The sequence below is a fragment of the Pecten maximus genome, chromosome 14 (assembly GCF_902652985.1).
Source record: "Pecten maximus chromosome 14, xPecMax1.1, whole genome shotgun sequence".
NCBI classification, from domain to species: Eukaryota; Metazoa; Mollusca; class Bivalvia; order Pectinida; family Pectinidae; genus Pecten; species Pecten maximus.
The window spans coordinates 26172828-26199073 of NC_047028.1; the positions used below are offsets into that span (position 1 = coordinate 26172828).

Genomic DNA, 26246 nt, shown 5'->3' on the forward strand with positions numbered 1-26246 from the left:
AGGGTTTATGGAGTGTAACGTAATCAGAAGCTTTGGCTAGCGATAATGACTGACAATGGGCTTACCATGCATTCTGCCAACTTTGAAGCGAAACGTAAAGCAGAGAGGGCGCCAAGTTACTCGAATTTGGTCTATTGTGGTCGAAAACAACAGAAAATGCCGACGTAATAACGAAATCGTTATTTTAGCCCAAAATCAATCAAACGAGGGGGGAAGCACAAATACAATACAGACATTTGACAAAGTACAAGGAGAATAAGAAAATATTACCCCCGAAGGTAAGCTCAAATCCGCTTACCACTAGGCATATCAGTAAGCATCGAATATGTCTGATTTCAAATCGCACAAGACTAGATATATACATGTTAATAAAAATTCTCAATGGTCTTCATCAACTTCAACCTGATTACCAAACTTTGCACACGTCTCTCACGTGACGTTGTTGGACCACCAAACTTTACACACGTCCCTCAAGTAGCGCTGTTTGACCATCAAACTTTCCACACGTCTCTAACATAACGTTGTTGAACTACCAAACTTTGCACGCGTCTCCCACGGAACGACGTTGGACTTCCAAACTTTGCACACGTCTCTCACGCAACGTTGTTGAACTACCAAACTTTGCACACGTCTCTCACGCAACGTTGTTGAACTACCAAACTTTGCACACGTCTCTCACGCAACGTTGTTGAACTATTAAACTTTGCACACGTCTCTCACGCAACGTTGTTGAACTATCAAACTTTGCACACGTCTCTCACATAACGCTATTGAACTACCAAACTTTGCACGCGTCTCCCACGGAACGACGTTAGACTTCCAAACTTTGCACACGTCTCTCATGTCACGTTGTTAGACCACAAAACTTTGCACACGTCTCTCTCATAACGTTGTTGAACTACCAAACTTTGCACACGTCTCTCATATCACGTCGTTGGGCTACCAAACTTTGCACACGTCTCTCACGTCACGTTGTTAGACAAACAAAATATGCACACGTCTCTAACATAACGTTGTTGAACTATCGAACTTTGCACACGTCTCGCACATAACGTCTTAGGACTACAGAACTTTGCACACGTCTCTCTAGTAACGTTGTTTGACCGAATTTTGCAAACGTCTCTCTCGTAACGTTATTGGACCACCAAACTTTGCACACGTCTCTCACGTGTTTGTTGTTGTTGTTGTTGTTGTTGTTCACCAAACATACTCCACATCAGCACGTCGTGTGCGTCGGTTACGGTTGGATTCCGTACCTGACCCATCGGACATCATGTGCTCGATTTCTAAACGTATATGTCCCAAAGTCTCCTGATCTAATTACAACTATCTTATTACCATTTTGACCTACGTTTTTTACGATAAAATCAGCTTGATAAATGTATCATAAATATATTTTAAGAAATGAGCTACACACACAATTAAAACGTGTTTGGAAACGGTCCACTCTCAGTTTCTTTAAAGTTCATTACTTGCGGAGTAATTTTTCCCTGATGTTACTGTACTTGACTGTCGATGGCGGTAGTAATAATTACCCAAGTCTAGAGACATGATGGCTGCTGACAGAATGACCAAAACAACTATCGACAAGTGTCCGATTACCGCACTACTTTTCCTGTCGTCTGGAGCACTAGATAAACTTCGTCTGTACTTAGATGTATTTTTTCTGTCCACTCGTAGAGTCTTCAGCCCCTCAGTTGTTTCCTCGCGTGGTATACCTGTGGTGGGGAGGGTGGATTTAAATGCAGTTATAGAACACATCAATTATTATAAAAAAAAATCGAGAATGAACTTCATCCGTGGGATATGAGTATTATTAGAAAAGGCGTTATCTTTAACACAAACAGCGATAAAAACATAACTGTTTCCCTTTTATGAAATAGCCGAATGGCGATCGATTTCCAAGGCTCAGTACTTTGCCCTCATTGGAAGCTTACAAACATATTTTCTCAATCCCTGCTTACGGTAAAGATTAACAAAAGCTTATATTGGCCTGTTCCGTGGACAGTTTATCTCCTCCCGAGTGTAAGAGTTTGGCTGGTCAACACGCGGCTTGCCGAGTGCATGCTTGCTAGCTAAACAGAACCATGTTTGGTTATTTTTATCCTATACTTAGAAATAAATATATCTAAGTAAGAATTAGCATGGATCTTATTCGTTCACCAAAAATCTCCCGAAATCTCTCCGGTTGAAAGAAATTATTACCCGGTCACAAAAAATACTCGACGTCAGGAAAACAAGACAGTGACGTCACGTCGACCATGCATCGTTATGACGCCATAGCGCGCATCAACTGTCTTTTACCTTCCACGACAAAGACAGAGTTTCTCATATCCTGGTCATGAATATCCACACTTTTACAGATGTGTGATACCTTACAAATTGTTAGTTATTTTAGCATGTGAGAAAAAATCAGACGTGGGCGTTTTCCGTAAACAGATGTATATCTCGATCCCGTGTGAGATTTTGGCTGGTCATCACTTGACACAACGTTGTGCTGATCAGCAAAACCGTCAAATAAGGGTTGAGTATGGCAAGCCAAGTTGTCATTTATTCAAGGAGCAACGTTGATCTAGGATTTAACCAAATTATATAAGATATCTTATATAATTAAGATATCTTATATAATTATATAAGATTTCTTATAAACTTTATAAGATATCTTATGTACTTTATAAGATATCTTATATATTAAATGTGATATCTTATATACTTTTCTTTATAAGATATCTTATAATATATATAAGACATCTCATAAAAGATATAAGATATCTCATAAAAGATATAATATATCTTATAAAGGAAATTATATAAGATATCTTATAAAATTCGATTATAAGATATCTTATAAAGAACGATATTTGAATTTGAAATAATGAACTCTCCCCCACTCGATGAAAAAGCCGAGATGAAGCTGAATCTACATATAATGGTTCGAAACAAATTTATAATTGCCATATATTCATGTTTGCTCGAACACGACATCTGCACCATGCTAGCCGATCGTGGTCGCAACAGAGGGTTGATTGTATATGTTTCACGTGCCTTCCAACAAAACGGAAGTTACCTTACAGAGGGAGCAGTCATTCTCGAACTTTTATGTTTTGCCGGTCTCACGAGAGTCTCGTTCTTTATAAGATACCTTATTAACTTTTCTTTATAAGACATCTTATATATTATATACGATATCTTATATCTTTTATGAGATATCTTAATTATATACTTTATAAGATATCTCATAAATAAAAGTTCATGAGATATCTTATAAAAGATATAAGATATATTTTATATATTATATAAGATATCTTATAAACTTTAAATAAGATATCTTATAAACATATAAGATATCTCATAAACATATAAGATATCTTATATAATATATAAGATATCTTATATAATATATAAGATATCTTATATAATTTGGTAAAATACTGGATCAACATTGCTCCGCGAATAAATGACAACTTTGCTTGTAATAGTGAAGATATCTCTGTCCGTGGAACAGACCCATGCAAGATTGTTTTATTCTCTTACCATGGACAGGGATATCCTCAGTTTTACCGGGGTGAGATTTTCTTTTCTCTCATCCCTACCGGTATCATACTGGTCTGTCCAGGTAAATACACCCATGCTTGCTGTGTGTGTATTACCTCGCTTCCGGTGTAGGATAGCCACGCGCGCGCAATGATACAAAAGTAGGTCGCCGAACCGAAAGTAGATCTATCTATTAAACATTTCAACAATACATTGAATTAAGAAATGTAATCAGATAATAATTTTTTTATTTATGATATAAATTATGTAAAAAAAAAACACGTTCTTTTATTGTTTTTTATTAATAAAACATGGAACTATATTTTCACGCGAAAGGACACACTAGCTTGGCCGACATCAAGTGATTTGGCTTCGCTTGCAATGACAGGGCTGCTGAAACAACGTTAGACTGTGGAAATGAATGGTTTCCTTCGTTTTTAGAGCATCAAACGTTGTTTGCATATATGAGGTATGGTAAATCGATTGGCGCTGTTCTTTTTTTTATTATATGCAGTAGAAAAAAAGTTTGGATTGAGAAAAAATGGCGTCTATCTGAGAAAGCTATCGACAGACAGTGCCTATTTTTGCATATTTTAGGTTGGGGTATGAGAGAAAAATACTCAATCATATGTGGTTCATGTAGGATAGGGATATTTCACCCTCTGGGTCACAAAATGTGGTAAAACCCTCGGCGGAGCCTCGGGTTTCACCACATTTTGTGACCCCTCGGGTAGAATATCCCTATCCTACATGGCCACATATGATAGAGTCTTATAATCTCACCCTAGGGAAAAGACAAGCTACACATTCTCAACAATTGTATTTCGTCACGTCAACAATACCATGACGACACGGCAACAGTACAATGGCGTCACGTCGACAATTCAATCACGTCACGTCAACATTTCCTTGCATTGATGTAACGTCAATATTAGATACATAAGAGGGTAAACAGGGTAAGAGAAAAATAATCATTCACTCCCATGGAAGTGACACAGGGGAATCTTAACCCTCAGGGTAAAATAATTAAGCTGTCAAACACTCGACAAGCCTTGTGTTTGGCAACTTAAAAATCTTCCCCTCGGGTTGAGATTCCCCTGTCTCACCAGGAAAGGGGTGAAATATTCTATTATTCTTTTAGCCAGGACAGCCTCAGTTTTACCGGGGTGAGATTTGATTATCTCACCGTAGGGGAAAGACAAGCTACACGTGTTCTTTTCACATTCTCAACAATTGTATTTCGTCACGCCAACAATACCATGACGTCACGGCAACAGTACAATGACGTCACGTCGACATTAACTTGCATTGATGTAACGTCAATATTAGATACATAAGGGGGTAAACAGAAAGAGAAAAATAATCATTCAGCCCATGGAAGTGAGACAGGTGAATCCCAACCCTCGGGGTAAGATAATTAAGCTGCCAAATACTCGGCAAGCCTCGTGTTTGGCAACTTAAAAATCTTCCCCTCGGGTTGAGATTCCCCTGTCTCACCCCCAAGCAGTTGATATATTCTATCAATTTCACACTAGGATTGAGACAAGCTACACGTGGTCTTTGCGCGTTCTCAACAATTTTATGACGTCGCAGCAACAATACAATGACGCCCCTCAGACACCTGTCTACTTTGCCTTCTATTGATTTCCCCAGAAACCTGTCTACTTTACCTTCCCTCTGTTACTTTCCCAAGACACCTGTCTACTTTACCTTCCCTCTGTTACTTTCCCAAGACACCTGTCTACTTTGCCTTCTGTTGATTTCCCCAGACACCTGTCTACTTTGCCTTCTGTTAATTTCCCTAGACACCTGTCTATTTTGCCTTCTGTTGATTTCGCTAGACACCTGTCTACCTTGATTTTTTTACTAGTTGTCGACCCTTAAACAATACATTTTCAAGACAATTAGGCTTATCACGTCTCTGCGCATAACCCTGATTGTTGGAGGGATTTTGAGCCATATCGAACATTAAAACAAAATCCATACCTGTCTCTACGTTTCCACACGACATCGACTCATTATTTGGGCCAGGACAGTAACTTTCCCCTATACTTCGAACTTTGCACGTGCGATTCCTTGTCTGAATGCATTCTGTCCAGGTGCTCCATTCATCCCAATCGTCTTCATGTGGATGAAAAAAATAGATTAATTATATTTTGTTGTTTTAAAAAAAGATAGACATCTATTCATCAGTACTTATAAAGCGTATACATACAACATCCCGAGATCTCGTCACGACTGCTGATGTTTTGAAAGAACTACAGGCTGCGATATGGTCGTGCGAGTCGCCTTGTGATATTTGCTGATGCCGCCTTTATAGTGCTACCTCACTGAACGATACCCCGATGACATCATGCGGGGCGCCATACTCGATGACGTCACGCTAACAAAGGGTGAATCAATTGTAATACACCACGTACTCTCAAAATACTAAAAGTTATGCAGAGTAGGAACTCGAACTGTTAAGAGTTTGGTACATGTATACCTCGGCAAGGTGACAACGTTTTATGACTTGAATACTCCGGTTAGTTATTTATAATATACTTTAGATCCAAAAAAGTTCAATAAGTGTACTGACGAAGCCTTGACATGATCCAGTTTCACATTCTAAAAATAAAACGTCAATTTAAGATTAAAGGGAATTTCGTTATTCTAGTTTATTATTTATATAACCCGCTGAGATGCTATTAATTAATTATACATGTCATTCAATGGATGTTTTAGATCTTATAGATACTCAATCGGTGTGTAGATGATGTCTTTTGATATATTCCAGCTAATTCTTTTCATATGTTTACTCAAATATACCTCATTAATTAAGATGAAAAGACATTCCGTTAATGCTTTAAAATTCTATAGCAAGATGTATCGACAATTATACTGACGCGAATAAACGATCACAATTGCTCCATTCAAATTTTTCTTGGTCCTCAACTTGATGAGAACCCCTGCAGGGGGCGGGGGAGAATACCAAATGTATATTGTTTGACTGTATCCCCAGTGCGTGTCGCCCGGAGCGACTAATTGTGAGAACTACCAGCAGTGCGGAACGTACAACGCACAGAGTGTCACTTTTGTAAAATCACAAAAAACACGGGTAAATGAAATGTTTATTACTTATACATATACATCTAAACATATTTCATGGTAACACAATTTACGAAGGAAGACAACTTTATGACTCGTGACCTGACCGGGCCTCAAACTCACGATCTACGGCACCTAATCGCCTAGCCCGAAATACCCGCAGCTTATACCGCTGCGCCACACCGGTGTTCTTAAAAAAGAACGTTTCAATGGTGATAGTCGGCCCGATATCCTGACATGATCGTAATGGAAGTTGTCTATTAGATGATATGAATACCTGGATTGTAGTTGTACTCGATGAGTAAACATAACATATGTATGATTACAGTAGGACAAAGAAACAGTTCCACCAGTGTGGACAATAAAAGGCTCAGAGAGGCTCCCAAGCCTAACAGAAGAGCTCGAGAGAGAGAGAGAGAGAGAGAGGCCCCCAAGTCTAACAGAAGAGCTCGAGAGAGAGAGAGAGAGAGGCTCCCAAGTCTAACAGAAGAGCTCGAAAGAGAGAGGCTCCCAAGTCTAACAGAAGAGCTCGAGAGAGAGAGGTCCCCAAGCCTAACAGAAGAGCTCGAAAGAGAGAGAGGCCCCCAAGCCTAACAGAAGAGCTCGAAAGAGAGAGGCCCCCAAGCCTAACAGAAGAGCTCGAGGACAAGTAACAAGTAATAAAAAATGTCATATAGTCAAGGCAATCTGCCCCTTTATCACGAAACAAAGAATACAAACACAATTATAGGATATACAAAGAATACTAGAAATTACAGTAAGAGTAATACATGATTACTGTGTATATACCAAATAATGAAACTGACACCGGATTGATCTAAGGTATCGTCTCTCTATGACAGAGATACAAGGGTCAAAACTGTGGAAATCCAACTCGATCAATTGGGTCTAAACAAATAAAATATTCAGATTTAGAAGGCACTGCCCCCGTAAATTAATCAATCAACTTTTTGTTATTGGTATGAAGTCTTAACCTGTACAGATATTCATTAGATATTAGACAGGGCATACAGGGTAACGTCAAACTTCGGGGAGTAAAAGTCACCAGCAGAGTCTACCGCTCTATTATCTCAAAAGATTGGGTAATACACAATGGGGAATGGCGCATGAGATGCAGCCGGCATACCCTATACTATTTACATGAACAGAGAATATATACGTACCGAGCCAGGCCATTGCACAATCCTCATCCACCTTTCCGTCGCCATCGTCATCTAGAATGTAAAAATATCAAACTCAGATGTCTTGGTGAACATCAGAATCAATATTTGTCTGTATAGCTAATTCATTACCATATTTAATCGACAAACGAAATTTTGGTCTGTTTAAGCAATGTTTCGTATAAATTTGCTACAACCAATACAGGAATACTGATGTACTGAAAAAGCGTATACATAAAACATCCCGAGATCTCGCCATGATTGCTGATGTTTTGAAAGAACCACAGGCTATGGTCGTGCGAGTCGCCTTGTGATATTGCGAAACTGATTCCGCTTTTATAGTGCTACCTCACCGAAAGATACCCCGAAGACAACAAGCGTGACGCCATACTCGGCTACGGGCTGCTTACAACGGGCGAATCAGTTGTAATACAGCACCTACTCTTACTTTGCTACGCTACGCTTATCACTGTAGCGTAGCGTAATGCAATCAACCGTGGTTGTTCGACGATGTTCCATGGCATGTATGTACGACAGCGTGTTAGTGATTTGTGGCATAGAGTAATGTCTTCATTGTAACTGTAGCATTAAAGTATGACCGTATGGAATATAGAGGAATGCTGGTCCCATTAAGTTTTTCTATGATTCAATTCGCTATGGGATTGGCATATACCTTGTCCGGCGTTGACATCCGTACATAACTCCTCATCTATGAGACCGTCACAGTCGTTGTCACGCCCATCTCCAATCTCGTCAGCCGTCATTGAACAAGGCTAGAAAATAATATCATTATTGATTAATATCTACTGATGTCGTCATAGCAACCGCGTCTATTTATATATATGAATACGAAATGCTATCTTTCTAAGAGTGAAGGAGTGATTAGTCTTCAGTTTTATTGCTATTTTTAGATTCTTAACGGTACATGAACACTGCAAAGGTTTTTAGAGCCAATCAATGGTGAGTGAAAATTGGTTATCAAACAAAACAATATAAAAAAGAGCGTTATATATTCTGCAAGTAATTATTAACAAGCTACTTTGTGATACATCTAAGTGATAAGCATGAAGCGTTACACATCGGTGTTAATTCAGGCTTAAAATTAGGTTTAAGTGGAATATCATACTCCCGGTTGTGACCTAGATTTGCATGGTGACTGTCGTTCATGAAGCAGAAGACGCTTTCTCTTCCGGAGCTCCTGGTCTTATTCTCATTTTTACTTTTTCAAGTGTCCCCATCTTCTTGTTTTATCGATTTAGCGTTATAATTGTGGTTATGTTGATATGTCGGTGTTCTCTGTTGTTTTACAATACCAATAATGAGATTGCAGTTTATGTTTTGTCGAAACGTGAAAGATAAATGTTATCGCTTAACCTTAGAATGAATTGGATGAATCTAGCTTAAATCTTACATGTACTCAATTTCAAGAATAATTAGAAAACAATTCCATCGATAAGCGGCCACCATTGTTTTTGTTTTGTTTTTGTTTTTAGTTTTTTTTTGTTTTTTTTTGTTTTGATAAACAATTCATCTGATAAACGAATATCTTTGATTGATTCCCTTGGTCCTTTGATGTCTATACTTAATTTCAAGACTGATACGATAAATAATTCAACCAATAGGCGACTATCTTTGATTGTTTCACATTATCATTCGCTGTTTAAACAGTTCAGCCGATAGGCGGCCATCATTGAATGTGACATTTGAATGGGTTAGAGTCATAGCCTTCCTCAAAGGGACGGACGTTCTACTAGAATGGGTTGGTGTTCAGTAATACCAAAGGCCGAAAAAGTGTTTAGAAAGATAACACATGAGAGAAATCCTAAATTTAATCGCACCATACTAGTCATGCATTTGGGACTGACAGATTCAATTCTTATACCCTACATACAGGGCGACATAAAACGTGGTATTACAGTTTATAAATATATTTATCAATTGATTTATTTAAAATCAAACAGTTCAGATAAGGTAGGATATATAAAGACCCATTTTACTGATGACTAATCTACAGAGTTTGATATTTTCATGATGAAAAATGTAGGTCTGAAAATTAACAAATTTTAAACAATGAAGACTTTTCCGCTATGTCTTCGACTCTTTAGAATCAGATAGGTCTATGATACAAGCAGATGACTAGACTATTTTCGTTCTTAAACAGACTAGATTAAAAGTCCTAGTGCTTCATCTAAATGCTATACAGTATAGACCTAAATATGATAATGAGACATCGAGTTTGATACAGAAAATCCGAAGACATCCAGCAGCACACCCCGCCCGGTCACATTATACTGACAACGGGCCAATCAGTCGTCCCACTCCAAATATGCTGAGCGCTAAGCAGGAGTAGCAACTACCATTTTTAAAGACTCTGGTATGTCTCGGCTAGGGGACAGAACCCAAAACCTTCCTCACAGCGGCGAACGCTCAACTAAAGGCCAAAAGTGAGGCATTGTCAAGGGAGACATTAGAAAGAAGAAAGTTGTTAAAAAAGAAGAGAAAAGATAAGATCCCAAATTTAGTCGCCTCTTACGATCATGCAATGGGGGCAGCAGGTACAATTCTTACGCCCTACCTGCAGGGCAGAATTTTACTTATACTACTATGTTTTTGTAGTTGATAAATTATTCATAATGCTGAATATATTAATTACAAAAACAAAAATCACACAAAAAAATCACACTAGTATCAAACCATGCCAGGCTACCTTAACTTAGGGACCGCGACATCTCAGTCGGTTAGAGCGCCGGCCACATAACCTCAGGTGAGGGGGCCGCGACAGCTCAGTCGGTTAGAGCGCCTGTCACGTAACCTCAGGTAATGGTTCGAGGTGCGTGGTTCGACACTCCCTACCCTTGCCGTTTTGTTTCTCGGGAAGCTGAGAAACGGGTCGGTCTGTGATGTCGTGATTGTGCCCTTGGGAAAAACACCTTACCCTAATTGCTCTGGATGGCATGCGACAGGCATCCCGTAAGTTGTTCAGTGAGATTGTCACTACAAGTAAACCCCGCCTCAAAATGACAAATTCACAATCAAAAAAATATATGAACACCAAAAAAATAAATAAAATAAATAAATAAATAAACAAATACACAAACAAACAAACAAGGTTACCTTATTTATTTCTGCCATCCGTAGTCCAACTGGCATCCCGTAGGTTTCAAAAGCGTATCTGCCATACATAAACCCACCAAACACCGATATGGGCGATATATGGTTGAATCTATGGAATCCGTCCCCGATGGCAATGTACCCTGCCACGAGAGAGGTATCTGGTATGCTTACATATTCGATTGTGGAGGGGAAAGGTACTCCATCAATTCGAAGACCGTCCTTATCTTCTTCCTTAACGACAAACAAAAAAAAATTCTCGTAGCTACCGTCCGTTCTTCTAGGAGTAGTAAACATATATTCCGCGGCGTACTGCTCCAATGGTGGTATCAAAATAAGAGCAGGGTCGTGGTCGTCGTTCTGGTCACTCTTCACGATTTGCACAATGAGAACACTGTTGTTGGCTACTATATAACAATAAGATTTCGGATCCATTTCAACGAGCTCGTAGCTTCCAGCTTTAGCCAATACAATCCTCTCGGATGTAATTATTGAAGCATTGTTGATGCATTTGATGTCAATTCCGGTCGCGTCAGTGTTTGCGACTACTTTGAAGTAATCTCCAATCTCTCTGGCGGGTATAGGGACAATCACGAACCGTTTTCCCCACCGATCTGTGGAGATGAGCTGTTCCACCAAATGGTCACTACTACTGGACACCCCAACAACTGCTCTGATGTTTCCACTAAACAGTGCAACAGGTTTGTCAGATTTGATATATGCTCCGGTTAAATCAAAATACCCCTCTGCCTGGAGTTGCAGTGCATCACACCTATCCATAGTAATATTTAATGTGTCTCCACCGTGGTACTCTATACCATCAAAAGTCACGTGGCTAAAGTCATCACTTTCAGGAAAAGTTATCTGAACCTGTGTATCGTTGAAGGCAGAAACCACCAGCAACTGTGCATACTGAGCATAACTCTTTGGTGTTGTCGGGAGAAAAGTCACTGTATAATATTCTTGTCCGAGAACGTCTGTCGGAAGACCAAGGAAAGCGTCGGACGTATAGTGCTGTCTGTTCACCCCGTAGACAATGATTTCTTCATTCGCCTGTACGACAATGCCTTTGGGAGACAGTGAGGATCCTTCCATTCGGAGTTCGATGTCAACCGATACCAAGGTGGTGCTTCCTCTAGACACATGGAATTGTTTGTTAATGAAACCATTTCCATGATATCCCAGAGAATTCACCGTAACGCTGACATTGTCGTTAGAAAATGTTGTGATGAATAAGTCCAAATTTTCATCGTTTGGATTGTTTTCCATAAAAGCAATGATGAACTCCTTTCCTTGGTTGTCAAACACATTCCCGAGTGACACTAAAAATAAATAATATATAATAATATATCTCTTTCAGGTGTCCACATGCAAAAACTTATATGAATATATCAGTAAAGCATGTATGTAATCATAATTACCTGTAGCAATTTCCGTAAAGATGCCAAGCGTGACCTTTGACCCATGAACTGACTACCACCAATTTATCATCAAAATATATATAATGCTAATATGACGTGAATTTGAGCTGTATATGTTGGCGGACTCATGAAATATCTGAGATATCAGCATTTGTTTAATTTACTTTCATTCTGTCGCTAAAAAGCATATGCGTATATAGGTCTACTAATTAATTAGGGGTGGAGGGCGCGGGGGTTCCAAAAGTCAAGTGTTCTAAAGGCGAATGAGATGTTTTCAGGGGGGAAAATAGTTAATGAAGCCCAAGGTATGAAATGAAAAGACAAGATCTCAAATAGAAACAAATTACTACGACGAGAATTGGAAGAATGGTTCTACGAGTCTTTTAATTAGTCTTCGATTTAGAAATATATGAAAAAAGGCGTTTGAAATGTTGTCACTTTAGCCGAAAGTAAATGTCAATAAGTAAGTTGAAAAGATTCATGTGACTGGATATTACTATGTTATATTGAAGGCGACCACAGCAGGTAACTTCAATATCCCCTCCGAAAAAGAACATATTCTGCAGGAAGTCCCCAGGGGTACATTCCCTTAACATAAGATATGTGAGAAACTACCCACTATTCAAGAGGAGACCCAATAATGTCTGTCCTTTTACAACATGCAGTGAGGCGCGCTAGGCATGTTCGCCCCACTTTCACGGGTTAGACCGATATGCGTGTCAGTCGAAGAAGAAACGTTTCAATCCACATTAATTATACCGAAAGGAAAAAAAGAAACACAATTAGAAATTTCCCGGTTACGGGAAACGAAAAGGATGTTACCAAATTTGTAATAATAATATAATTTAAAGATAGGGAACCACTGTTTCGTCTGTGAAAATCCATGAAAGTTTAGTACCCTATAGACTGATCCGACCACTTCCCGATAAAACATTTACGGGAGGAGTTTGCCAGATGGAGAAGACATAGGCCGAACCCTCCAATGAACATTGCTCAGTTGACGTTAGCACTGGATGAGGGTCAATGCCCTGATCAATTCAATGCACAAAAGAGACAGCATCAGCGTAACCACTGAAGCTCATTAGAGGTGGAGGGGAGGGGGGTGGGGGGCATACACGATATAGATGGGCCCAGAACGCTATTCATTCTGAGAGGGTGCCTTTGGATCAATATGATATTTGGTAATGGTACTAAACGTACATGGATGAAGAATTCACAGACTACAGAGTGGTTACCCTCTTTCAATTCCATTCACAGAACTTACATGAATACGTTCTGTAATATCTTTTTTATTTCCCGTAGAAAACCGGGAAATTTCTATTTGCGTTTGTTTTTCCTATCAGTGTGTATCACGGAATTCAATTTTTCACTATGTGCATGAACGAAATTAATTGTCATACTTTTTCAAATGCCACCAGGTAATCTTCATTGTCTTCCTATATTGACTATGTAATATCGATTGACTTTAAGTAAGAATTGTGGTTGCATTGGGATGTCGGTACCCATTGTTTGATTTGTTCCATTATTATTATACTTAATTAAATTTGTGCTATAATGAGTATTGATTAAATTATTTAATTACGTATTTCTTTCAGTTCCTTGTCTTAGTTGAGTCACATGAAAAAGAATTATAAATTATGTATTTACTATTGAGCAAAAAACGATAATATAATTTAAAAATATCTTAAAATAAATATTAACGGATTTTTTAAAAAATTATTTCATCATTATATTGACGATCTTGATTTTATATATGTTTCTTTGTATATATTTCTGGAACAATTACAGGACTGTTTTACTTTCTGGACAATACTTGTATAACTTCAATATCAAGAACTTGAATAAATAATTCAACGTTCTGGATTCAATCCTTTAACAAAACAAGAATATATATTGATTTATGGTACAAGTGATTCTGGGAAAAGGTCGAGGGTATTGGTCAATACATATAATCATTATCTCAAGCAACCATCAAACAGACCTGTATCACCAATTCTGGTTTCCACATTCATTTCTCATAAAAATGTTTGCAATTGTTTTGATGGAGACGTGATATATATCGATGTTTTAACAACAAGTGTGTATATACGAAGTCAATAGCGATACAAATAAGACTATAGCAATGTAAATTTGTTTTCCCGATATTTTCAATGACATGACATGATATTTGGTCTCGTTAAGCATAATTTCACGTCTTATTAAAACAATTAATTTAAGGTCGGGGACTGAATACAGCAATGGGGCCACTAACGGACGCATTTATAGTACAATTAGACCGAAATGCCATATTTAGACTTATCTTGCCACACACTTTCAAGATGAGAGTTAAACAAAGAGCAGCTACTACCATGTTCAGAGGATCTTGTATGTATCGGCAACGGAACGGACCTTAAGCCGTCCTTATAGGGACAGACGCTCAATTAAAGGTCACGCGATTATCTATGTCAAGAGAGAGAAAGAAGAAATTGTTCAGAAAGAACGGAAAAGTAATATCCAAAATTTAGTCGCCTCTTTAGGATTAATTGGGACATAATGTTAATTCATATCATGACTCCCTTTATATTAATAATATCCAAAATTTAGTCGCCTGTTTAGGAGTAATTGGGACATCATATTATCATGACTCCCTTTATATTAATAGTATCCCAAATTTAGTCGCCTGTTTAGGAGTAATTGGGACATCATATTATCATGACTCCCTTTATATTAGTAATATCCCAAATTTAGTCGCCTGTTTAGGAGTAATTGGGACATCAGGTGCAATCGTACCATCAATAGGAACACATGATTCCCTGTATATATATTTTTCTAAGAACAAATGCTAAATACACATTCCTAACGATTCATGGATACATGAACTATTTTCTCCGACAATAACATTTGATTAAAAGCAGATGATAATAAAGGAATTCTGAAAGGTATTATACTCCAAGTTACCGAGTCCTGTTCTTCCTGTTTATATCAAATTGAAAGTGTATTCTAGATCATTTACATTTGACCACACGATTTGAATATTACTGATATTTCAAAAAAAAAAAGAAATATTACCGTCGACATGTTTATCAACAAAATGATACGATATTCAAGAACTTATTGTTTCAGAGGGTGAACATCTGCTTTCCAATGTTCGATATTTCTTTCCACATCATCTATTGTTTCCATGCATAATGTATTCATCGTTTGCCTGATATTCTTTGCTTTTAACATAGTGTTTGTCCATTTACCTTTACTTGGTGAGAGATACAGCGTGGTCATGCTTGATATCGGTTATCGAACTTTTACAGTTAATATTAAATCATTTATATGATATCCGGAGAAAACAAATCATCCATAGTAAAATATTGTATAAATAATTGAATATTTTATTTATTCAAAGCTAAAAAATAACAAGAATATATTGATTTTTTGCGCCATGCAGGTAAGTGATTCTGGGAAAGGGACAAAATATCGGCAAGACTTAATAGTAACCTCAAACAAACACAAAACAAAACTGCAACACTAGTTTTGGCTATGTTGATTTCAACATCCTGTCTTAAGTCAGAGAATGCTTGGAGTCTTTTAACGTAGACTTTACACTAAATCAATGGTGTTAAATAAACATTGTGTACAAAGTCGACATAAGCACAGAGCTGGTGGAATCATTGTATGTTGATCGTCTACAGTTATTTTCAATGAATACTAATTTAAAAAAAAAAAATCCCAACAAAAAACAGAGAAGCAAACACACTTTAAATCATTGTATGTTTGTCATTCACAGCTTTTTTTCAATGAATACTAATTAAAAACAAAAAACAAAACAAAAAAAGAAGTAACACAACTGAGAAGTAAACACACTTTAAGTCATTGTATGTTTGTCATTTAACAAGCAAACAAATACAAAAACAAAAAACAAAATTAAAAAAAAAAAACCCAACAAAACAGAGAAGAAAGTTTCAATACAAGTAGAGTCAAAATCTCCATGACTGCCTCTATACACTTATTTATTTTTCGAACTATTTGTTATGGAATACATAGTGAGGAAATGCCTTATACATAGTTCTACTGACGTATGAAAATGACCCTAGTTGTCGATGGGCCGTAAAACATAAACAAACAAGCAAAGCATGAAAAAAAAAATTATCCTTGACAATAACTGTTCCCTATCAAGATGTTTTGAAATGGTAACTTAGACAATGTTTAAACTTACCGGGTCGTTTATGTAACGGTATCATATGCTAAGAAATATACATACCCAAAATGTGTTCTTTTTTCACTTGTTTGGCGCCAAAACTTCGGGCTTTTTTTTGGTTTTTTTGTTTTTTTTCAAAAGTGACATATTCATCTACTGTATGTGGGGTATCAAAGAATAATAAAATCTGAAAATGTTATGAGCGAGGTTGTTCACAGGCTAGAGCCTATATGTTGATTAATAGATTGCTTAACTTGTCGGAATATACGGACAGAGAGTCCATTTTCGCCAGTAAGTATAATGACGAAACGAATTGGTAGATTTAAGAGAAACACATGATTTCCTAGGTCGTCTGATTATTTACATACCTGGGAGTATTGTGTGTCAGAATAAGCAAAAGAACTGTGTGTTTTAGCATATCGCCATACCTTGATCCAACAAACATGCTCAATACCAATTTAATACAGCCAAACACTTTATGAATTAATTAATATACAGGTTCGTTATTTCGCGTCCCTATGCTGTACCTGCTGCTTTCATTACATAATTAGTAAAAAGTGAGAAAATTGCGTTGTATCTTCCTGCTTATATCTATCAAGACACTCCCCCAGTTTTAAACTTTAGTTGAGAGTTCTGTTTCATGGCCGAGATAAACCAAAGTGTATAAAGACTGCTCTCAGGTTGACTTTCAGCTTTCAAATCAGATTGGTTCGCTCGTTTCCACTATTGTTTAGGTGTTACACTACAACGTCCAGACGTGTTATTTCGGTGTGATGACACTTTAAATGCGCGCGGCATTTGCCATATCACATATTTCCTTCTTTTCTTGATGTCTCCTTGACAACTGTCATAAATAGACTCCAAAATTGATCCATGTTTGTTGTTGGCGTCAATGAATTATCCCCTGTCAGTATAATGTAACACTGGGTGAGGAACAAGGCTAATGTGTCCAGGTATGATATGTCAGTGTGATTGCACTATAAAACCGCTTGCTAGTGCCTCTACCTCGCCAGTAGGGTGTCAAATCTTACTCTAAATTACCGAAATCCTATTACTTTTAGTAGTGAAATTAAACAACGAAAAGCTTCTCTAGTTCAATATCTTAATAGCTGCAAAACTAGTTGGTTCATAATAACATGTATATCATTCAAAGGTGTTTTTTTTATCCAGTTGATGCGATATAGCGAATATGGCCGTGATACTTTCTCTGTAATAGGTTTTTTGCCGTTTCAAGCAAATACCCTTGGCTCGTTCTAGTTTTTTCCCCATACATGTATTAAGATAATTTAAGAATGGTGCCTTTTTAAATGGGCAAACTTTAAATAGCGCTTCAGAATGCCGTTTCCCAGATTTTCTCGCAGACACATGCAATAGACATCCTTCTCGGTCCTTTTTACTCATTTGAAAATGGACCAGCTGTTTTTGGCCCCGAGCAGTAAGCGTCCTGTATGGATCACAAACTACCATACATCTCTAAATACGTTAGAAGTTAGTATATCCCAGCACATAAGGGGAAAAGCCAGACTGGAAGCAACGTTAATGGTGTCATAAAAAAGAAAAAAAACGAAAATCAAAAATTGAAGTCGCCTTTTACAAAGTGCAAAATAGTAGAAAATAAAGGTACAATAAAAGAAAACAAAACGGAAAATCGTAAAAACAAAGAGTATGATAGTAGAAAACAAAGGGTACAATAGCAGAAAAAAAGTACAATAGTAGAAAACCAAGGAGTACATTTGTAGAAAACGAAGACTGCAAGTTATTTTTCGTCGTCTGTTTTATCTGCTGGGTACAAGATATAGTCAAGGAATTTCCGAATAGGATAAACAAATTCCAAATTTTGACAATTTTGTTTTCTTAAACACGTAACGCTTGAAATGATAAAGAGAAAATATGATAAATGCAATTAAGAGAAGTGCCACAATTAAACAATAAAAACACCCGGAGAAAGAACAAAGGAGACAATAAGATAATATCGAAATTGACTTACTTGGAATGATAATGAAGAGGACACCAAATGCCCAATTCCTATCCATGGCAATGTTTGCGCTAATAAAGTTAAAGTGGTGGCCTCATGGTCATACACGATGTCTAATATTGATGGTATGGCCCGCCGCTGGTACAGACAATTGCTACCTCTGATCATTCAGGTACTGTCATAGTATACTATATATTTGTAGTGGTAATGCCGTTGCTAAATGAAACTCGTGACCATTATCGAGTATCTGGGTGAAGTGTGCGCTCTGTTACGTCTCTTCTAGAACTGAACTACCCTATTAACATACTTATTCACACGTGACGACAATTAAGCCAATAATGTTTGGCCTTTATTTTTCGTCATGCTATCCTGAAGTACTCGAGGAGTGTTACATGATGTTTTGCTGGAAAAAGGACATTGTTTCATTGAGTATGACGCTAGTTCTCTTTCTTCCACGCATGCCATTTGGTTGGTTCTATTTGATTAATTATTTTCAGCAATTTAAAATGGGGAAATGACGAGAACTCTCACGAACAGTTGCCTTTATAGAAGCATAGATTCTTTTTTTAAACAACCCTATCATTACTGTAAATATAGTCAGTGTTCTGTCGGCGTGAGAACGTATTCCTCTGTCTCTCCTTTAAAATTTTCATGGCCCTCAAAGTGCATCGGTCTATAAATAACCTAAAATCTAAAGACTTCTGAAGCAGCAACGTATGAAAAGCAGAAACAGCAGAATTTGGAACAACAGGATAGGTCATTTGGTTGGTTGTGACTGTTGCAAATTTTACTGTTTCAGCCTATTCGACCAACAAATTATTTCATCATTTAAAAATTTATATGACTCGCTACATTAATGGAAAATTGGAACTTGAGTACCTATGCTTACTTCAAACGAGCAGTATACATGTATTTGTTCTATTTTTAATATCTTCATAACTGTTTGATTGTTGTTCTTGTTCTATGTTCACAGTCAGATCAATAAAGAGCAGTGTTTACGTTACTGAAACCACCATTATATATTTATTACATTTATAATGATTCATTATTTATTTTAATCTGTTTTTCTCACTAAAATGTCATAGGCACGTTTTATGAGATTTCTCTCAGTCCGATATACTGCCACTAGAATGGTCCAGTTGTGTTTCCGTTTGCATCTGTTGCAGTGAGAAAAATCAAAGAGCGCAAAGAGAAATATGTTTGCGTCAGTGCTTTTGGACAAAATCCAAAGCCTTTGCCACAAGGACGGACGCCTGAGCAAAATAGAAGCCAGACAGTCATCCTCAAAGAGATGTCAATAAGTAAAAGAAGATTAGAAAGAACGACGAAGAAAGTTATCAAATTTAAGCGCTTCTTACGGAGAGACAAGTGAGGCGTTTGAAGTTGCCGTGACCGAATTTCACTTTCTTTGCGCAATGCTCATGAATGATGAATAAGTATGTCATTGGCGTCTCAAGTTACATAATACAACTCATATTTGTACCTATTCGTGCAATGTCCATCTTAAGCCAATTTAATTAAAAAGGAAACTGAGGCAGGGGTACATATAGATATACCCTCACCCCACCTTTAACCCTTCATCCATAAATGCAATCTGTTCAGAGAATTATGGGATACCTTGATCAAAAGCCGTTTTATTTAGAAAGGGGTCGCGTGCAAGCTTATGACCTTCAATCTTGTCCAATGAGGACCAAATTTAATCAGGTGTAGATCTTGATTGCGATATGTCAAAAGATTTATGGGTTATCTTTATAAATACATTTCTATTTTCAACGTGGTCATTTAGTTTTTACCACTAAAATCTGATCAGGCGCAACCCGCAAGTTATTAAGAATTTCACAAGAAATAAAAAAAGAGACAAAAAAGAAATGATAACAGTCAATGATCAAGATGATATGGGTAAGTATTATATATTCTGATACAACTTCTGAGTATCCAAAAAGTCTAGAAATACGGTATTTTTACGAAATTTGCAAAAAAATGAAACAAACCCTAACCTTTCCTGTATAGATGTTAAATTTCACGCGGTTTATACAAATAAATCTATGGGAGTTCCAGTCGAACAAAGTTCGCAGGTATTAAATTTCGTGTTACCACGCCTTGTAAACAGTTAGCAGTAACACTACTATGTATTTTGGTACTTATTGATTTAGCGAAATTAAATCCACCGCGAATTTTACTAGCTGTCAAGTATGTAAGCTCTCATTGGTCAACCTCCTTGAATCATTTAAATGGCTTATACAAGAAAAACAGAATTCTTTTGAAAGAAAATATTGACATTGCCATAAATACAAATAAAACATGTTTCGCTTTTAGCACGTTTCTTGGGTCACAATTGTGAAATATGTTTGTGAGGAACAGTGAAGGCCAAGTATATTCTTTTATTTTAGCACACGAGTTGTCACTCTTTATTCTAATCAGCAATGATTAATGTTGTCCAGCAATTAACCACATTTGTAAGATATATTATATACTTTACGTAATATCTTATATATCTTATAAGATATCTTATATCATAAATGATATATCTTAAATGTTTTATAATATATCTTTTATTAATATTTCCTTTTCAAGATATATATCTTATCATGATATGTCAATTACCTATAATATCATAGCTAACGGTCCATAAAAAAAGTTCGATACATCGAAAACTTCGGTTTGTAAAAAAAAAATCGAATTATACATAGGTTCGTTAGTAGCGTTATATAGTGAGGAAATTCGGGACCAAGCAAAAAGTTCGATACAGCGAGAAAATTGAATCGACGAAGTTTGACAGTATATTATCTTATTTGTTTTAATACAATTGCGAAGCAAGGTTTATCAACTTTTATTTATCACTCATGCTGGCCCGGATTGAAGAATGTGATGGGTCTTACTGTGGGAAGAAACCGGATTATCAAGGGGAAAACCCACTTTAAGGGACTTCATGTTGTATAAATTGGGGGTCTTGTTCCGCTTGGGAAAGGTATTGGGCCATGTATGGGAATTAGGAAAATAAACCCTTGTACCTGTGTACAGATTGAAGGAATGTCGATCAAATCAGGCCTAAAGAATCATTACGTTTAGTGAACGTTTTTTTAAACAAATGAATTTTTACTCATTCCAGGTATCAGGAATTTATGTAGTAAAGGTGCATGCTTGTATACAAATAACGTACACTCTGGGTGAGGTCTCTGTCATTTATTCGAGAATGTACCAGGGTACATGTATAACCCTGTAACAAAATAACAATCGATATAACATACATACTATACCCTGACACTGATTAAACATACATTTAGAGCACAACGCTTACTAAAGATTTCTTATATTACAGCGATCCGCTATAAATACGATAGTTGCTTAATGATACATAAATTACTATAAATACTAATACCATTACTTTCACTTATTAATTACTCAGGTAATTCAAATAACAGATATTCATTATTAAAAAATAACACATACATGTAGCTACCTGCGTGTGGCGCAGAGCCGTATCTACACAGACCTTGCGAAACTCCCAATACTATGAGAAATTCAAACTGTAAACAAAGTATAAATAATTAAGTATCACTATCTTCGTCTAAAGACTAGTTCTAGTTAATTTACAAAGAATACATGAAACTATTATGACCTTGAAAAGATTCATTGTCACGTACATTATGACATATAAATTATCACCAAAATTACAATACAAAGCATTAACAACGCTTTGTCAGCTTAATATATGGAGATATACAGATGATAATTAAATATTTAAAAGACTTAAAACATCTTTCAAACAAAGACAACACTTACATTCCAGACACGTCCGTACGGTCGTCGAGTCCAACTCTGTACGCTATATGAACCACACAACGGGATACGACACGCGGACAAACTAGGAACACGATAGCGAGCACTTACGGCGGGCGCGGACATACAAATCAGTGCTCTTTACGGCGGGCGCCGACATACAAATAAGATAACAGCTTGACCCTGCTACATCTTCCCCTACTTTGTAGAAGGTCGTCCACGACATTGTAAAGAAGATATATATATAGCTAACTGTAAAAGAAAATTAAGTTAGTTTAATAAGGCAAATTTGCAATATTACGATAATATTACAACACTGCAAAGAAATGCAAATAATCTTTTAACCTACAAAAGAAAACGTATGTGCATTTAATAGCATACTATTTACAATCGACAGGCATATTGACCTCCAGCAACAGGTACTGACAGGAAATGTGTGAAATCCATCACGACAAAAAAAAAATCATTCATTTGATTTTAATAAGGTAAAAAATATACATTCTAAGAGGTTAAAACAAAAGGCAAAATTAAAATCAAATCACTTCCCAGTGATAATGCTTATAATTGCCGTAGCAACTTCCCCTCCCTTGTCTTTGAAGAGGTCGGAGGATGACAGCTTGGTGAGAAAATGGGCTCGAGACATCCAATCCGGTTCTCCTTGTTGCTGAGCACATACATAAGCCCCACTTCGCATCCACTCTGGTTTCCTCCGTTCTCTTCGCGATAATCTTCTGGGTTGATGTTCCTCTCCACCTTCATCAGAATCGTCTTCATGTTCTTCCTCAACCTCAACATGCTCCAGTACATCAACCTCTGTTGCTTCTGAGAGGGCGTCCCCTCTCTCCTCTGGTTCCGCAACGACCTCTTCATCAGAGATGGTGTCAGAGTTGATCCTCGTATATACCATCACATCCTCATCAGACGACGATGTTGACTCTGAAGTATCCTCATCTGTGTTGACGGGGATAGTCTGTCTCGTCTGTCTTGTCTGACTAGGTCGTTGTCGTCTCGGAGCAGGTATCGGAGTCTTAGGATGTCTGGGCAGAAAACTAATAGGGAGTAGGAGATTTCGATGAAGGGTTCTGGTCCTTCCTTCCCCATCCTCTCTTCTAAGTTCAAACACCGGTACATCCTTGTTGGGTTGAGCTGTGACGACATATGGACACTCCTCCCATTTATCCGCTATCTTGTGTGTACCTTCAAAGGCTACAACCTTAACCAGCACGCGGTCTCCAACGGTGACAGCAGAACCTCGCACCTTGCTGACATAGACTTTCTTCTGGCGAGATTTGGCAAGAGCATAGGCATCTGTCAGCCGCTTTCGTAAAGAGTCCACATACGAAGTCAAGGTTCCTGTGGGTTTGTTTTTGGAAATTCCAAATGCTAAATCTGTTGGAAGTCTTGGGCTTCTGCCAAACATTAGGAAGTACGGGGTCTATCCTGTTGACTCTTGCTTGGTACAGTTGTATGCGTGAACCAATGCTGCGGTGTTTGACTTCCAATCTCTCTTCTGCTTCCCTGTCAATGTTCCAAGCATCCTTATCAGTGTACGGTTGAACCTCTCACAGAGTCCATTGCCCATCGGGTGATATGGCGTGGTGTTGGATTTCTCTATCCCGGTTATCGCACACAACTCCTTCATAAGATCACTCATAAAGTTAGGCCCTTGGTCGGTATGAATCCGTTGCGGCAGACTGTAATAAACAACAAAGTTGTTAAAAAACATTTCTGCCGTGGTACGAGCTTTCTGGTCCTTGGTTGGTATCGCAATTGCATACTTAGTAAAATGATCGGTGATGACTAATATGCTATCGTGTCCACCTTTCGACTTCTCCAAACTAAGAAAGTCCATACACACTAACTCAAGGGGCCAACTTGTCCGAATGTTTACCAGAGGTGCCCGGAAGTTGAGTGGGGTCTTCATCCGTATACATCGGTCGCAGTGCTTGATCCATTTTTCAACATCTCTTCCCACGCCAACCCAGTAAAATCTGTCCTGTAACAAGGAAAGAGTCCGATCACGTCCCTGATGGCCCATTTGGTTGTGTACCATAGAAATTATTGTAGCGATCTGGCAACGAGGCAACACTTGGGTCACAACTGCCTCGCCGTTCTGAATAGCTTCTCTGCACAGGATCCCATCCTTTATTGTTAACCTTGCGAAGTTCTTTAAGAACACTGAATGTTCCATGGTGTTGGGGAGATCCTGTCGTTGGGGTCTAATGCCAGTCCTAACGATGTTTCTCCATCGTGATAATACAGTATCCTGCTCCTGTGCAGCAATCATGTCGACCGGGGTGATTCCAGCTGAGTCACTGAAAGGATCAAGGGCGGCTGCTGACATCGAGATGGTATCGATAAGTGGTGAGCCCTGTAGGCTGTCGTTAATTGCCTTGATCATGACGTTTGTGATAACACAGGCTCCTCACTATTTTTCAGTAACGGATGGCGTGACATGGCGTCAGCATCTCCATTTCTTATTCCAGGGCGGTACATAATCTTAAAGTCGAAACCCGCCATTGCTGCTACCCATCTCTGTGATGTGGCGTCCAACATAGCTGAAGTGAGAACATAGGTAAGAGGGTTATTATCTGTCAGTACCGTGAATCGCCTTCCAACCAGGTAGTCGCTAAACTTTTCAGATATAGCCCACTTGAGAGCTAAGAACTCAAGGCGATGCGCTGAGTATCTCGATTCCGGTTTCGATAGGCCTCTACTTGCGTAGGCAATAACTTTCTTTAACCCATCTTGCTCCTGGTAAAGCACTTCACCTAGTCCAAGTGAAGAGGCATCTATATGAAGCTCGAATGGGTGACTATCAGGACTAAAGTCGGGATATCCCATTACCGGTGGCCCACATAAGCATGACTTTAGAGTGTTGAAAGCCACTTCCTGTTCAGCTGCCCATTTCCATTCTTGGCCAATCTGGGGCTTAGCTTTCTTGCTGCTCTTTCCAGTCTTTGTAGGTGCAGGAGTCAGGATCGTCAAGGGCTTAGCTTTACGGCTGAAGTTTTGGATAAAACGTCGGTAGTAGCCGATGAACCCCAAGAATTTTCTCACTTCTTCTGGTGTTGTTGGTCTTGGCCAGTTGGTAACCCTTTCTATCTTGTCTGGATCCGGTTCAATGCCATCCTCCGAGACAACATGGCCAACGTACTTAACCTTCCTCTTAAAAAGTGAGCATTTGTCCGCTGACAGCTTAAGTCCTGCATCCGAGACCCTTTGTAGTACTTGCCTCAGGTAAGATAGTTGACCTTCATATGACTTTGCGAACACTATGACATCGTCAATGTACACATAGCAAATGGTGGTGTGAAGTTCGCCCATCACATCTTCCATCAGCCGCTGGTAGGTTGCAGGGACGTTGGCTAAACCAAACGGCATCCGGTTATATTCCCAAAAACCCAGTGGACCGATGGTAGTTGCTGTCCTTTCCTTGTTCTTCAGCGATCTCCACCTGATGGTATCCAGACTTCATGTCGATCACTGAGAAGTAACGGTTACCCGCAAGGGAGTCTAACATCCAATCGATCATAGGCAAGGCGTAGGCATCCTTAATAGTGTGTTCGTTGAGCTGGCGATAATCAACACACATTCTTAGAGCTCCTGACTTCTTGCGTACCAAAACAACATTGGATGTCCAAGGGGAATGTGAACGACGTATGATACCAGCTGCCAACAGCTGCTAAAGATGACTTCTTACTTCCGAAAACATGGTGGGAAGAATCCGTCTGCAACGCTGTTTAAATGGCGTAGGATTGTCTAGGTCAATCCGGTGCTTGACGACATCTGTATGACCAATATCTGTATCGGCTGTAGAGAAACTTGATCTTAACTCTTCTAACAGTCGTCTAATTCCAGCAACTTGATCCTCCGTGAGGCCTTCTTTCTGTGTCTCAACCTTGTCAAGGACATCAGCTTCTTCATCTGTGATAGATAACTTGTTAATGTCTTCCATAGTCACTGGGTGTATCTCACATAGTAAAGCTCTTGGTTGAAGAGCTATGGTC

General features: G+C 38.3%; 1 protein-coding gene across 1 annotated transcript; it reads right to left on the minus strand.

Annotated features, from left to right (window-relative positions):
- Nucleotides 1-1133: 1133 nt before the first annotated feature.
- Nucleotides 1134-22462, minus strand: LOC117341826 (IgGFc-binding protein-like). The gene is made up of 7 exons (XM_033903687.1): nt 22348-22462; nt 10896-12214; nt 8455-8554; nt 7785-7835; nt 5521-5655; nt 1603-1718; nt 1134-1256 (listed from the first exon to the last, which is right to left on the minus strand). The coding sequence occupies exons 1-7, from the start codon at nt 22460-22462 to the stop codon at nt 1134-1136; spliced, it is 1959 nt and encodes a 652-aa protein (XP_033759578.1).
- Between the last annotated feature and the right edge of the window lie 3784 nt (nt 22463-26246).